Source organism: Macaca nemestrina, chromosome 14, assembly GCF_043159975.1.
Source record: "Macaca nemestrina isolate mMacNem1 chromosome 14, mMacNem.hap1, whole genome shotgun sequence".
Taxonomy (NCBI): domain Eukaryota; kingdom Metazoa; phylum Chordata; class Mammalia; order Primates; family Cercopithecidae; genus Macaca; species Macaca nemestrina.
The window spans coordinates 93,093,261-93,110,343 of NC_092138.1; the positions used below are offsets into that span (position 1 = coordinate 93,093,261).

The window sequence follows — 17,083 nt, forward strand, 5'->3', positions numbered from 1 at the left end:
TGACAGGGCCTCGAGGTGCGCGTGTGGTCTGAGTGCCAGAGACCCTTACTCAGGGACCTCTGGGGGACCTCAGGGGACCAGACTACCGTGCCCGACCCGTTCGAGTCCAGCTTGACCTTTAAGGTTGAGGGCGGGACCTGTAGCATCGGAGCGAGTCTCATGGGGTGGGGGCGGGGTTCCTTTTACCAGCTAGGAATTTAGGGGCTGCCGGAGGAACTTACTAAAGAGTAGCCTCACACTTGACGGGAACGTTTGAGGTTCAGAACAATCCCGTAGGAGTAGATATTATTACCTCCCATAATGAAGAAACGGAAGCTCAAATAGGTAATTTTACCAGGGTCACGCGGTCAGAAAGTGAGGGCGCTTAAATTCAGACCTAGGTCTATCCGACTCTTAAGCCTGAACTTTTAACTACTACTCTGTGCCACCCAGTGGCAAAGCAACTGTCATTTCAGTAGCCCTTCTCCATTTACATAACCCTGACAAATAGTATGGTTATTTACGTTTTCCAGATGAGACGGAGGTCCTGAGAGTTTGACCGATTTAAGGTCACGTGTCTAGGAAGTGCTGGAACCAAGACTTCTTTCAGAGTTTTCTCTAAGTTTAGTGCCTTTTTTTGTTTCAAACCACACTATTGCATTTCCCCCAATTTTGGAAAGCTTTATAGTTGGAAAGAATGAAAACCTGATCTGACCCCTTCATTTTATGGTTGAAACAAAATCTAGGAGAAATCACTTGGTACAAGTCACAAGTCACTGGTAGAGCTGCCGCAAATGCTTTTTGAATACGTGTGATTATGAATCTAAATGACAGATGGCAGGGAGTGATAAGGTAGGCATATTGGAATCCAGATGTCTTAACTCTTAGGCAAAAGCCCTTTCTGCACCTGTCTCATTCTTTGGCCGTGCCAGGTGCATGATGATTCTGTGTATAGTCAGGTACTACAAGTACCTTTCTTTACCTGGCACTGCATTTAGAGAAGAACATGCTCTACTATCTCTAAGCAAAAGTGTGGCAAACCAAGAGACAGTGAAGGCAACGCTGGGAAGCCCAGAACCTACCATAGTAAGGGTAGATTCCAATCCTATTCTGGTTGACCCTAGACAAGGAATTAATCTTTCTGGACTTTCACTGATGTATTCATCACATTCACAGTGTCTTCTGTGTTCTGGCAATGTACTAGGTACTGGGAATACAGCAGTGAACAAGAAAATCATAGATTAGTCCTTGTAGTGCTTATAGTCATATGGAGGGAATTAATCAAGTAATTACATAAATACTGGCTTTTGGTTAAAAATTAAGTGCTATGATGAAGTTAAGGGTGTTGTGAAAGCAGACTACAGGACACTTGACCTAGTTGGGCTGTAGGAGATGGCCAAGGAAGCCGTCCTCTGAGGAAGTGATGGTTAAGCTGAAATCTGAAATAAAAGCGGAGACAAACAGTTAAAGAAGTGAGGGAAGATTGTCAAGGAGATTCAATGGCATGTTTGAAGACTCTGGAGCAGGGGGAGCACTGGAGAAGTGAAAGATCACTTTTCTTATTTTGTAAAAAACTGGTGGTGATTAACACTGTTTAGTTATTATGAGAACCAAATAAGATGATACATGTGAAAGTATTTTATATACAAGGGCCTGTGTATATGCACACTCATAAAAGTGCTTATGTTATAAGCTAGTATACAGCTGGATTGAAAGGAGTTGCTGGGACTGGATAAGCCAGGACTTTGGGTTGGTCATCTAGCCAAAATTAAAATGAACCTTCTGTGAAAGACAGGGAAATCTTTTGAGATCCTCAACTTTGGAAAAAGAATGTGTGCTTCAAGTAGTTAACAGAAATGTTTCAGTCTGTAATCTCAGCACATTGGGAGGCCCAGGCGGGTGGATCACGAGGTCAGGGGATCGAGACCATCCTGGCTAACATGGTGAAACCCCGTCTCCACTAAAAATACAAAAATTAGCTGGGTGTCGCGGCAGGCGGCTGTAATCCCAGCTGCTTGGGAGGCTGAGTCAGGAGAATCGCTTGAACCCTGGAGGCGGAGGTGGCAGTGAGCCGAGATCACACCACTGCACTCCAGCCTGGGCGACAGAGTGAGACTGTGTCTCAAAAAAAAAAAAAAAAAAAAAAAAAAATTCAGGCCAGGCGCGGTGACTCATGCCTATAATCCCAGCACTTTTAGAGGCCGAGGCGGGCAGATCACCTGAGGTTGGAAGTTCGAGAGCAGCCTGGCCAACAAGGTGAAACCGCATCTCTACTTAAACAAAAGTTAACTGGACATGGTGGCGGGTGCCTGTAGTCCTACCTACTCAGGAGGTTGAGGCAGGAGAATTGCCTGAACCCGCAAGGCATAGGTTGCAGTGAGCAGAGATCGCACCACTGCTCTCCAGCCTGGGTGACAGAGCGCGAGACTCTGTCTCAAAAAAAAAAAAAAAAAAAATAATAGTCGGAATGCTGTTATAATAGCTACAATTTATTGTGTACCTACCGGATGCCAGGCATTGTACTGTGTGTATGTGTTTTGTTGCTGGTGTTTTTTGTTTGTTTTTTGTTTTCTGAGACGGAGTCTCGCTCTGTCACCCAGGCTGGAGTGCAGTGGCACGGTCTCGGCTCACTGCAAGCTCCACCTCCCGGGTTCACGCCATTCTCCTGCCTCAGCCCCCAAGTAGCTGGGACTACAGGCACCCGTCACCATGCCTGGCTAATTTTTTTTTTTTTTTTGTATTTTTAGTAGAGACGGGGTTTCACTGTGTCAGCCAGGATGGTCTTGATCCCCTGACCTCGTGATCTGTCCACCTCGGCCTCCCAAAGTGCTGGGATTACAGGTGTGAGCCACCGCGCCTGGCTTGTTGCTGTTTTTAAGGGATTAGGTCTCACTATGTTGCCAAGGCTGGCCTTGGACTCCTGGTCTCAAGTGATCCTCCTTCCTTAGCATCCCAAATAACTCGGACTATGGGCACCCACCACTGTTCCCAGCCATGCTGAGTGTTTTATATGCATAGTATAGCAGTTAACAACATAGACTCTGAAGCTGGATTGCCTGAATTCAAATCTTAGGCAGATTTTTGCTTCTGTTTTCTTAATCTGTAAAGTGGGAATAATCATAGTACTTCAGGGTTATCATGAGGCTCAAATGAGTTAACGTGTGTAAGCCACCTAGAATAGTTTCTGTCACGTAGTCATTGTTATATAAATGTTAGGTATTGTTGTCATTATTGTTATCTTTTTAAAGCCTCATTAATATCACTATGATGATGATGTGGAAGCTGTAGCTCAGAGAGGCTAAATGACCTCCCCAAGGTCACACAGCTAGTAAGTGGAGGAATTGAGATTCCAGTTCCAGACTGCGTCCAAAGCTCAGACACTTCCCCACATTGCTTCTATGTATAGCTTAATTTTGTTGGCGAATACTTGGGATCTCAACAAATTTTTCTTCAACTTTAATTCTTTTATCTGTGCTGAACAGAATGTTAATTTGTACACCCTTAAGGTAAAGGACCTAAAGGACTGCCTTTATTGAACTTCCACTTTGAAATTTTCTGACTTCTGCGCAATTAAAATCTACGCCTTACGCGTTTCAGCAATGTGGTTTATTTATAGAGTTGTCTTCCGGTTCACGTGTACTGGGTCTGCTTTTGGGTGCTGCGTTTTCTGTCAAAGGTGGTTTATTTCTAACCCATTTTGATTTCCTGTTGCTTTGTGAGTTGGTATTATGACCTGCAACAGGAACACCAGGAAACCTATCTTAAATGGAGCAGCCAGATTGAGATCCTGTAGACTAAAATAAAAAAACTACTCATTATTCTACAGCCATATTTGGTTGTAAGTATGAATTAGGCATTGGTTTTATTAGGGAAAAACCTAGATATAGAAACTTCACGCCGGGCGCGGTGGCTCAAGCCTGTAATCCCAGCACTTTGGGAGGCCGAGACGGGCGGATCACGAGGTCAGGAGATCGAGACCATCCTGGCTAACACCGTGAAACCCCGTCTCTACTAAAAATACAAAAAACTAGCCGGGCGAGGTGGCGAGCGCCTGTAGTCCCAGCTACTCCGGAGGCTGAGGCAGGAGAATGGCGTAAACCCGGGAGGCGGAGCTTGCAGTGAGCTGAGATCCGGCCACTGCACTCCAGCCCGGGCTACAGAGCAAGACTCCGTCTCAAAAAAAAAAAAAAAAAAAAAAAAAAAAAAAAAAAAAAAAAAAAAAAAAAAAAAGAAACTTCACTCTGAGCCAAACCTCTGTGAACAGTTCTGCTAAAATAGAGCTTGGCTATTAGCTCCATGTCCTTCGACAGTGACTTAATCTCTCTGAACCTCAGTTTCAATGTCTGTAAAATGGGGATTATTATATGTTCTTTGTGGCATTATTGAGAGAATTAAATGAAATAATATGGGTAAAGCAAACAGTCCAAACTTGACCTCAATTAATAGTAGCTATTGATACTAATAAAGAAGAAAAATATTCCTTTTTTCATCAAATCTGTTTTTATAGACTTCATACACTGATCACTAACTTCTAGTATCCCTTACTATTAAAAATTCCGTCAAGAGAAGTTATTTGTCTTTGTGCTACTCATTTGCTTTAAAAATAATAGCCATCATTTATTAAGCTGCTATATTTCTGGCACTATGTTAGTTGTTTACATGTATTCATTATTTCATTTTATTTTAAGTTCAAAGTTATTTTTATCATTGATGAGGAAAGTGATGCTCAGAAGAGTAAATTGCCTAAAGTTGAAATTTACATCCAGGTCTAATTGTAGGCTATTTTGTACATCATTATTAACATACAAGGTTTCTTTATTGTGTCTGACCCTGACATAATAGTTTTTGAGACCCGGCATAGTGGCTCACGCCTGTAATCCTAGCACTTTGGGAGGCCAAGGCGGGTGGATTTCCTGAGCTCAGGAGTTCACGACCAGCCTGGGTAACATGGTGAAACCCCGTCTCTACTAAAAATACAAAAAAATTAGCTGGGCATGGTGGTGTGTGCCTGTAATCCCAGCTACTTGGGAGGCTGAGGCATGAGAATTGCTTGAACCCGGGAGGTGGAGGTTGCTGGGAGCCAAGATTGCGCCACTGCACTCCATCCTGGGCAACAGAGTGAGACTCAGTCTCAAAAGATAATAAAGATAATGTTTTTTAAAAAGTTTGAAAGAAAAGGTGATAGCTTTCAACAGGTATTATTTTGGGGGGCTTCTGCTGTTTGCTAGGTACTGTGTCAAGGGCTTTACTTGCATAACCTCATTAATTATTCCCAACCCTAAGAAATGAGTACAATTATTCCCATTTTACAGTTGAAGAAATCAACGAGCAGAAATATTCAGGAGTATTTAGTCAGTAATGGAGCTAGGATTGGCTTCCAGGTCTTCCTGACAGCAAAGCCCATGTTATTCATTCCATTATGTTGGATCAAAATTTTAGGATGGGATTTTTTAAAAAACATAAGATGTGGGACTGTTACTCAAAGGAAGCAGCTTCCAGGTATTTGATACTAATTGTTCTTAATTTTTAGCTGAGCCATAGCAACATTACTGGCAGAAGCTATTAATGATATATTTGTCAGTTAGCTAGGGCTGTGTTATATCCTGAGGTAGTTGTAGGCAATGGCATCTTTCCATGGTCAAAGACCTCAGATGTAGAATGCGTAACTTGTGTTAACACAGTAGAGAGTGGCATTTTCCAGAGCTCTAGTTTTATACCATGGAAGACCTCAAACCTCAATCATGCTTTAGACTCACATTAAAGGGCATCCTAATTGGTAATCAGTGCGTAAGGAACCAAAGAAAATTTTAATTAAATGCTGTCGTGTGAATTTTTCCAGTCATTTTATGCCTGTTGAGATGGTTTTCTTATTTAAAGTCTTCTTCTAGTGCTCTGCCTTCTCTCTTTAAACTTTATCAAGATTTTGTGCTTTTCTCATATAAGGGTTTAATTAGAATCATTAAAATTTTAGTCTGCTGCATATTTGCTTAATGGGCATTTTGGTGCAGTGGAAAGAACTTGGGGTTTGGAGTCCAAAGTGGGGAAGTTACTTAAATCTCTGTAAGCCTTAGTTTCTTCATTCTGTAAAATGAGGCAAATAATACTTTCTTCTAGGGCAGTTGGGAAAAGGATTAGAGATAATGTATTTAAATTGTCTAGTACTTAGCTCAGTTTATAGGAATTGCTTGATAATTAGTACGAATTATCTGAAGTTGCAATACGGTCTCTTTTACTTAGATCTGCTTTTTGTCTTATTCTTTTTAGTGGATGTTTCCAAGGATCGTCTTCAGTCATGGCCTTGGGATTAAAGTGCTTCCGCATGTTCCACCCTGCCTTTCGCAATTATCTTGCAGCCTCTATCAAACCTGTTTCAGAAGTTACACTGAAGACAGTGCATGAAAGACAGCATGGCCATAGGCAGTACGTGGCCTATTCAGCTGTACCAGTCCGCCATTTCGCTACCAAGAAAGCCAAAGGTAGAGACATGTGATGTTCTCTCCTACTTTGCCCCTTTCTTAAATTTGGCCCTTGAATTATAGCTGGCAGGTATCTCAGATGTACTGAATTTCTCCCCTTGCTAACATGAGGAAATGGGGCCTCAGCTATTTCATTTGATTAACTTAAAAGGTTACAGTGGCAGATATGGTGTTACAACCCAGTGCCTGTTTTCTTATTACTATGCTGCCTCATTTGTTTTCTTAGTAGCTCAGAAAATGCCTAATTTCTTTCTTTTAGATTTAGAGTTAGAGGTATAAGTGCCAAGCGAGCCAGAATGCTTGTAGCAGGGATCAATATATTGTCTCCATATAGGAAGATACATGTTGGAAGTATAATTAAGACCAGAAGGTTGTTGGGTGAAGTGGGTATTAGAGTCATGGATTTAGATGGATGATCTTAATGGCTTGTGTCATCCAAGAATGAGACTTTGATGTACTGCAGGTCTCAGCTTAAATGCTACTTCCTCTGGGAAGCCTTCCCTGACCTCTAAGACTAGGTCAAGTCCCCTGTTAACTGCACTCGTGCATTCTGTTATTTTACCTTTGATGCACTTAAAACAGCAGTGATTAATTAATTAAATGTAAGATTGATTATCATTTTTCTGCCTTCTATGCTGGACCTGATGAAGGTAGGTTCTATATTGTTCTTATTTAGCACCTAACAGGGCCTGGATATAGTATTTTTGACAAATTTTGTTGAATGAAAGAATGAGTGATAGAAAATTGTCAGTCACACCAGCAATTTGCAGTTGTGGATTAGGGAGTCCTCCCCCAAGAATGGCGCTAGATATATGCTGCTGAATATTTTCCCACTGACTCTTAGTTTCTGATTTTATGCAGATCTTCCCCTTTCTGTAATAGGAAAATTAACAAATTGCTGAAAGAACGGTAATGCTTAGAAGACTTATATTCTGTTAATAGTAATAACCTTTGATCTGTATGTTACATTATATATTTTTTATTATTTTTATTATTATTTTATTTATTTATTTATTTATTTATTTATTTATTTATTTTTTTTTGAGACGGAGTCTCGCTCTGTCTCCAGGGCTGGAGTGCAGTGGCCAGATCTCAGCTCACTGCAAGCTCTGCCTCCCGGGTTCATGCCATTTTCCTGCCTCAGCCTCCCGAGTAGCTGGGACTACAGGCGCCGCCACCTCGCCCGGCTAGTTTTTTTTTTTGTATTTTTTAGTAGAGACGGGGTTTCACCATGTTAGCCAGGATGGTCTCGATCTCCGGACCTCGTGATCCACCTGTCTCGGCCTCCCAAAGTGCTGGGATTACAGGCTTGAGCCACCGCGCCCGGCCCACATTATATTTTTTAAAGTTTCCATACATTTACTAATTTTATCCTTATAATTATCCATTGAAGAAGTAATTTTCCATTGAAGAAATCCTTATAATTATCTAGTTAATCCAGATCTCACCATTTTATAAACGAAGAAACTGAGATAATTAGTGAGAAATTTGCCCATGGTCCTATATAATTAATGGCAGAACCAGAAACTTTAGTTCTTGATGCCTACAGTATTGCAGTCTTCTAGTACACTAGACAGTGACTACAGTGCATAAGCAGCATTTTTTCATATTTTGTGGGCTATTCAGTTTTGTCTTCTTTGCTTGCCTCTATAAAAGTTGGTTAAGCTAAGTGCTGTGGCTCACACCTGTAATCCCAGCTACTCAGGAGGCTGAGGCGTGGGAATTGCTTGAGGCCAGGAGTTTGAGATTAGTCTGGGCAACATAATGAGACCTTGCCTCTTAAAAAAAAAAAAAAAAAAAAAGCTGGGCCTGGTGGCCTGTACCTGTAGTCCCAGCTACTCAGGAGGCTGCGGTGGAAGGATCGCTTGAGGTGAGGCGTTAGAGGCTGCAGAAGTTGGTTGTTTGACTTTTTCTTTTAGATTTATTCGATTCTTTCTTTTATATTAGGGATGTTCATTCTTTGTCAATAATATGTGTTACAAGTATCTTCTTTGCTTTTTACTTTGTTTATGATGTTTTTGTTGAAATGGGTTTTAATGTCATATTTTTCAGTCCTTTATTAATTGTGTCTTCTTTAAGAAATACCCCTCTGTTGCAAGGTAATTTATTTCTGAATATAATGTGAGGTAATTTTTGAAGTTTCCTTTTCAGATGGATAACAAGTTGTATCAAAATCATTTATTGATTAGCCTACTCTTTACTCCCAGATTTGTAATGTCCCCCCGTTGTGTGAGTTTCTTTATATATATGGTATTGTTTCTGAGCTCTTGATTTCATTGAGCTGCTTATCTCTCCCTGCAATAAATTTCATACTGCCTGACTTACTGTCATAAAGTTCAATTTAGTGATACAAATCTTTCCCCTCACCACACATATGCTTTTTCTTCTTGACTTTCTCCTCTTCTATATGAAATTTATGATCATAGTGTCAAGTTTTCTCCAGACAGATCTTGCACAAGGCTAGGAGTGGTGGCCCACACCTATAATCCCAGCACTTTGGGAGGCCAAGGGGGTTGGATTACTTGAGCTCAGGAGTTCCGACCAGCCTGGGCAGCATGGGGAAACCCTGTCTCTACAAAAATTAGCCAGATGTGGTGGTGCATCCCTGTGGTCCCAGCTACTCGGGAGGCTGAAATGGGAGCATTGCTTGAGCCCAGTAGGTCAAGGCTGCAGTGAGCCATGATCATGCTGCTGCCACTCCAGCTTGGGGGACAGAATGAGACCCTGTCTCAAAAAAAAAAAACAAAAAACAAAAAAAAATCTTGTGTAGTTCTTTAATCAGGTTTATTGCTGGGGGAATCCTATCTTTTTTTTTTTTTTGGTCACTTTTATATATGTTAGTGTTTTGAGTTATATATAAAGAAAAATGTGTACATAAATCATAAGTTTGTGCTTCAGTGAATTTTCGCAAAGTGAAAACAATCATGTAGTCATCACCCAAATCAATAAATAGACTGTCACTTGTGTTTTGGAAACTTACCACATGTCCCTTTGAGTTGTTACTCTCCCACTGTAAGGATACATAACCCATTATATTGACTTTAACACCACAGATTAGTTTTGTCCTTTGTTAAGTCAGTATGGATTTTGTGTCTGACTTCTATTGGTAGTAATCTATTTGTGACATATGTCTATGTTGTGCACATAATGGTTGTTTGTGCATTTTTATTTTTTTAATGATATTCTACTGAAAGTATATACCGCAATTTAATATCCATTCCACAGTTGACAGACTTTTGGGTTGCTTCCAGTTTTGAGCTAAAAAAAAAAAATGCTAGTATAAGCATTCTTGTACATGTGTTGTGTTGCACATATGTCCCTTTCCATTCTTCTCCCCTCCTGTCCTGTTGTCCTCCCTTCTCTCCCCCCCACTTTCATTGGATTGGCTAGGAACTTTAGTATAATTTGAATAAATGTGACTGGTGATAATAGCCATCTTTGTTTTATTCCTGACTTTATAGGAAACACTTCTTATATGTTAATGTTAAGAATTATGTTTGTGGAGAAATTATATTACCTGACTTCAAATTATACCACAGAGCTATAGTAACCAAAGCAGCATGGTATGGGCATAAAAACAGATACGTAGACCGTGTTAGTCCGTTCTCACGCTGCTATGAAGAAATACCCGAGACTGGGTAATTTATAAAGGAAAAAGGTTTAGGCCAGGCATGGTGGCTCATGTCTGTAATCCCAGCACTTTGGTAGGTCAAGGTGGGTGGATCACTTGAGGTCAGGAGTTTGAGACCAGCCTGGCTAATGTGGCAAAACCCTGTCTCTACTAAAAATACAAAAGTTAGCCGGGCATGGTGGCGCATGCCTGTCATCCCAGCTACTTGGGAGGCTGAGGCAGGAGAATTGCTTGAACCCAGGAGGCGGAGGTTGCATTGAGCTAAGATTGTGCCACTGCACTCCAGCCTGAGTGACAAAGCAAGACTCTCACAAAAAAAAAAAGAAAAAAAAAATTAAAAAAATAAAAAGGAAAGAAGTTTAATTGACTTGCAGTTCTGCATGGCTGGGGAGGCCTCAGGAACTTACAATCATGGCAGAAGGCACCTCTTCAGGGGGGCAGGAGAGAGAATAAGTGCCCACTGAAGGGATTAGCCCCTTATAAAACCATCAGATCTCTTGAGAACTAACTCACTATCAAAAAAACAGGATGGGGAAAACCGCCCTCATGATTCAGTTATCTCCACCTCCCCCATGAGAGGTGGGGAACTATAATTCAGGATGAGATTTGGGTGGGGACACAGCCAAACCATATCATTCCACCCCTGGCCCCTCCCAAATCTCGTGTCCTCATAATTCAAAACATGATCATGCCCTTCCAGCAGTCTCCCAAAGTCTTAACTCATTCCAGCATTAACTCAAAAGTTAAAGTCCATAGTCTCATATGAGACAAGGCAAATCCCTTCTACCTAACCGGTAAAATCAAAAACAAGTTAGTTACATCCTAGAAACAATGGGGGTATAGACATTGGATAAATACAACCATTCCAAATGGGAGACATTGGCCAAAACAAAGGGGCTACAGGCTCCATGCAAGTCTAAAATCCAGTAGGGCAGTCATTAAACCTTAAAGTTCCAAAATGATCTTCTTTGACTCCATGTCTCACATCCAGGTCATGCTGGTGCAAGAGGTGGGCTCCCATGGCCTTGGGCAGCCCTGCCCCTGCGACTTTGTAGGCTACAGTGCCCCTCCTGGCTGCTTTCACAGGCTAGCAATGAGTGTCTACGGCTTTTCCTGGCACACAGTGCAAGCTGTTGATAGACCTACCAAGTTCTGGGTTGGAGGATGGTTGCCCTCTTCTCACAGCTCCACTAGGCAGTGCCCTAGTGGGGACTCTGTGTGGGGGTTCCAACCTCACATTTCTCTTCTGCACTGCCTTAGCAGATGTTCTCCATGCAGCAGACTTCTGCCCAGACATGCAGGTGTTTCCATACATCCTCTGAAATCTAGGCGGAGGTTCCCAAACTTTGATTCTTGTCTTTTGCGCACCTGCAGGACCAACACCATGTGGAAGCTGCCAAGGCTGGGGGGCTTGTACCCTCTGAAGCAATGTCCTGAACTGTACCTTGGCCCCTTTTAGCCGTGGCTGGAGCAGCTGGCATGCAGTCCCAAGGCTGTACACAGCAGTGGGGGGCCCTGCACCTGGCCCAAGAAACCATTTTTCCCTCCTAGGCCTCCAGGCCTGTGATTGAAGGGACTGGTAGAAGGTGTCTGACATAATATTTGCCACATTGTCTTGGTGATTAACATTCAGCTCCTTGTTAAATTATGCAGATTTCTGCAGGCGGCTTGAATTTATCTCTAAAAAATGGGTTTTTCTTTCCTTTGCATTGTCAGGCTGCAATTTTTCCAACTTTTATTTTTTTTTTTGAGACGGAGTCTCATTCTGTTGCCAAGCTGGAGTGCAGTGGCATGATCTCAGCTCACTGCAACCTCCGACTTCCTGGTTCAAGTGATTCTCCTGCCCCAGCCTCCTGAATGGTTGGGATTACAGGCATGTGCCACCACACCCAGCTAATTTTTGTATTTTTAGTCGAGATGGGATTTCACCATGTTGGTCAGGATGGTCTTGATCTCCTGACCTCGTGATCCATCCATCTCAGCCTCCCAAAGTGCTGGAATTATAGGGGTAAGCCAGTGTGCCTGGCCAAATTTTTCAAACTTTTATGCTCTCCTTCCTCTTGAATGCTTTGTCACTTAGAAATTTATTCTGCCAGATACCCCAAATCATCTCTCTCAAGTTCAAAGTTCCACAGATCTCTAGGACATGGGCAAAAACCCACCAGTCTCTTTGCTAAAGCACAACAAGAGTCACCTTTGCTCCAGTTCCCAACAAATTCCTTATCTTCATCTGAGACTACCTCAGCCTGTACTTCATCGTTTATATCACTGTCAGCATTTTGATCAAAGCCATTCAACAAGTCTCTAGGAAGTTCCTAACTTTCCCACATCTTCCTGTCTTCTGAGCCCTCCAAGTCTCTAGGAAGTTCCAAGCTTTCCCACATTTTCCTGTCTTCTTCTGAGTCCTCTGAACTGTTCTAGCCTCTGCGTGTTACCCAGTTCCAAAGTTGCTTCCACATTTTCAGGTATCCTTACAGCAGCACACCACTCTTCCAGTAGTGTGTTGGTATTTACTGTATTAGTTTGTTCTCAAATACTGCTGATAAAAACGTACCTGAGACTGAGTAATTTAGAAAGGAAAGAAGTTTAATTGACTCACAGTTCTGCATGGCTGGTGAGGCCTCAGGAAACTTACAATCATGGTGGAAGGCACCTATTCACATGAGGGCGAGAGAGAATGAGTGCCCAGCGAAGGGGGAAGCTGCTTATAAAACCATCAGATCTCTTGAGAACTCACTGTCACAAGAACAGGATGGGGGAAACCACCCCATGATTCAATTATCTCTACCTGGTCCCTCCTACGACACGTGGAATTATGGAAACTACAATTCAAGATGAGATTTGGGTGAGGACACAGCCGAACCACATCAAAAACCAGTGGAACTGAATAGAGAACCCATAAACAAATTCATACACCTACAGTGAACTCTTTTTTTGACAAAGGTGCCAAGAACATACATTGGGGAAAGGACAATCTCTTCAATAAACGTTGCTGAGAAAACTGGATATCCATATGCAGAAGAATGAAACTTGATTTCTGTCTCTCGTCATATACAAAAATCAAAATGGATTAAAGACTTAAATCTAAGACCTCAAACTATCAAACTATTACAGTAAACCATTGGGGAAACTCTCCAGTACATTGTAGTGGGCAAGGATTTCTTGAGTAGTACCGCACAAGCACACGCAACCAAAGCAAAAATGGAGATTTTTTGTTTGAGATCTCATCAAGTGAGAGATCTTTTTAACAAGTGAGATCACATCAAGTTAAAAAGCTTCTGCACAGCAAAGGAAAAAATCAACAAAGTGAAAAAACAACCCACAGAATGGGAGAGAATATTTACAAACTACTTATCTGATAAAGGATTAATAACCAGACTGTATATGTAAGGAGCTCAAACAACTCTAGGAAAAAAAATCTAATAATCTGATTTAAAAATGGGCAAAATATTTGAATAGACATTTCTCGAAATAAGACATACAAATGGCAAACACACACATAAAAAGGTGCCTGGCATCATTGATCATCAGAGAAATGCAAATCACAACTGTAATGAGATATCATCTCACCCCAGTTAAAATGACTTTTATCCAAAAGTCAGTCAATAACAAATACTGGCGAGATGTGGAGAAAAGGAAACCCATGTACACTGTTGTTGGAAATGTAAATTAGTACAACCACTGTGGAGAACAGTTTGGAGGTTCCTCAAAAAACTAAGAATAGAGCTACTATATGATCCAGCAATCTTACTGCTGGGTATATACCCAAAAGAAAGGAAATCAGTATACTGAAGAAATATCTGTATTCTCGTGTTTGTTGCAGCACTGTTCACAATAGCCAAGATTTGGAAGTAACCTAAGTTTCCATCAACAGATGACTGGATAAAGAAAATGTGGTACATATACATAATGGCATACTATGTAACCATAAAAAAAGAATGAGATCCTGTCATTTGCAACAACATGGATGGAACTGGAGGTCATTCCGTTAAGTGAAATGAGGCACAGAAAGACAAACTTTACTTGTTCTCTAAGTGAGAGCTAATAAAACAATTCTGTGGATCTAAAAATCAAAACATTTGAACTCACGGAGATAGAGAGTAGAAGGACGGTTATCAGAGGCTGGGAATGGTAGTGGAGGGGTGGGAAGGAGTTGGGGGTTGTTAATGGATACCAAAATTATATACAGTTAGAAAGGATGAAGAAGACCTAGTAATTAATAGCACAACAGGGTGAATAAAGTCAGTGATAATTTAATTGTACATTTAAAATTAACTAAAAGCATATAATTGAATTGTCTGTTACACAAAGGATAAATACTTGAGGGGATGGATATTCTATTTTCTATGATGTGATTATTATTGCATGCATATATCAAAGTATCTCATGTAACCCATAAATATGTATACTATGTACCCACAAAAATTAAAAAATTTTTAAACAGAAAAACATTATGTTTGCTTTGCTGTTGGTATTCTCTTTTAAGCAAATATCTTTTATCCCTATTTTGCTAGGAGTTTGTTTCATATGGATATTAAACTTTAGTCAAGTGTTCTTACTGCATTTACTGAGATAATCATATTTTTCTCTGTTAATCTATTAATGTGACTCAACATCAGTAGGTTTTTATGATGTTAAACCACTTTTGCATTCTTGGTATGAGCCCTACTTGTTCTTGATACATAATCTGTGTTATACATTGTTGGATTTGGCTTGCTAGTATTAATTTAGGATTTTTTTAGATTATATTGGTATGTGACATTAGCCGTAATGTAACTTTCTAGTTTTCATGAGCATAGTTTTCTAGTATTATCCTTCTCTGGCTTTTGTATTAAGAATATCTGAGCCTCATAGTATAAGTTGGGGAATGCATCTCTTTTTCCTAATGGGATGGTCTGTAAAAAACCAGGATTATCAGTTCCTTGTGTGTTTGATAGAACTTGCCTGTAAAGTAATATGGATCCGGTATTTGTGTGTGTGTGTGCGTGCGTTTGTGTGTGTGTGTGTGTGTGTAGGTAGACTTTAAATCCTAGAATTGGTTTCTTTAATGATTATGAGACTACTTAGATTTTTCTCATTAAGATTTATACTGTTTTTATAATCATGTCCATTTTTTCTTTCTTAATATTATTTATCTGCATCTACTTTCTTCTTAATTGTTCTTGACAGTAGTTATAAACATTTTAAGAGTCTTTAATTTTTTGATCTCTCTTTTTTGCGATTTTATGATTTCCGTTCTTTGTTATTTACTTTCTCCTATGTACTTGTTCTCTTTCCATCCTCTGAGTTGGACAATTAGTTCATTAATTTTTGGCCTTTCCTGTTTTCTTTTTTTCTTTGAAAAATTCTATTATAAACACGATGCTTTCATATACATACAGTGATATGGTTACTTACATGCAAGTTAACATACCCATTATCTTACATAGTTACCCCCTTTTTTCTTTGCAAAAGCACATAAAATCTGTCTTAGCAAAAACTCCAGAGTATAATACAATATTTCTAACTATAGTCCTCATACTGTACATTAGATCTCCAGACTTGTTCATCCTACATATCTACTACTTTGTATCCTTTGACTTATATCTCTCCATTTGCTCACCACCACCACCACCCCACCCTGCCGATCCCTGGTAAGTATTATTTTATTCTCTGTGTGTATTCAGCTTTTTTGTAGATTCCACCTGTGGTTAGGCATGGTCGCTCACGCTCATAATTCCAGCACTTTGGGAGGCTGAGGCGGGCGGGTCACTTGAGCCCAGGAGTTCGAGACCAGTCTGGGCAATGTGGTGAAACCTCTTCTCTACAAAAGAAAAAAAATACAAAAATTAGCCAGGCATGGTGGCATGCGCCTGTAGTCCCAGCTATTCAGGATGCTGAGGTGAGAGAATCACCTGAGCCCAGGGAGGTTGAGGCCTGTAGTGAGCTGAGATCCCACTACTGCACTCCAGTCTGGGTGAGGCCCTGTCTGAAAAACAAACAAGCAAACCCCCACCCCGAGATTCCGCATACAAGTATAATCATGCAGTATTTTTCTGTGTGTGGCTTATTTTGCTTAGTGTAATGTCCTCCGGGTTCATCCATGGCAAATGGCAAGGTCTCCTTTTTTAAGGTTGAATAATATGCCACTTTATACACACACACCCCCACATACATGCACCCACATTATTTCTCTATCCACAGACACTTTGGTTGTTTTCATATCTTACCACTGTGAATAATACTTTCTTCTTTATTTTTATTTTTTATTGTTTTTTGAGTTGCAGTCTCCCTCTGTCACCCAGGCTGGAGTGCAATGGCATGATCTTGGCTCACTGCAGCCTCGTCCTCCTGGGTTCAAGCGATTCTCCTGCGTCAGCCTTCCGAGTAGCTGGGACTATAGGCACCCGCCACCACGCCCAGCTAATTTTTGAAATTTTCTTTTTTGTAGTAGAGATGGGGTTTCACCATATTGGCCAGGCTGGTCTCAAACTTTTGACCTTGGGTGATCCGCTTGCTTTGGCTCCCAAAGTGCTTTAATTATAGGCATGAATCACCACGCCCAGCCTGTTTTGTTTTGTTTTGTTTTTAAAGTATTAAGGTTAGAAGTTTCTGTCTAAATACAACTTTAAATGCTTCCTATGATGTTATTTACTTATTTATTTTAGAGACAAGATCTTGCTTTGTTGCCTAGGCTGGAGTGCAGTGGCACAGTCATAGCTCACTGTAACCTTGAACTCCTGGGCTCAAGTGATTCTCTCGCCTTGGCCTTCCGGAGTGCTGGGATCACAGGTGTCAGCCATCGTGCCTGACTTGAGTTTTTGATATTCAGTATTTTTATTATGGTCATTTCTCAATATTTAAACATTTCCATTATGCATTTCTGTATAGTCCATGAGTGTTTATTAAGAAGTGTTTAAAATTGTTCAAACAAATGGTTGTTTTGGGGTTAGCTTAATTCTACTCTGTTGAGAGAACATATTCTATATGATATAGATTATTTTGTCTTTGTTGAGAT

General features: G+C 40.7%; 1 protein-coding gene across 5 annotated transcripts in view; it reads left to right on the forward strand.

The window, feature by feature from the left end:
* The window catches only part of LOC105487169 (mitochondrial ribosome recycling factor), a 65,904-nt gene that overhangs the window by 205 nt on the left and 48,616 nt on the right, over window positions 1–17,083 (forward strand). For 4 of the 5 annotated variants that reach the window (XM_011750515.3, XM_071078285.1, XM_011750517.3 and 1 more), the window contains exon 2: window positions 6,244–6,455. In XM_011750515.3, the coding sequence (XP_011748817.3) occupies window positions 6,244–6,455 (212 nt within the window). Of the gene's footprint in view, window positions 1–32; window positions 325–6,243; window positions 6,456–17,083 lie in introns of those variants that run through there. The other variant, XM_011750518.3, reaches the window with a different exon arrangement.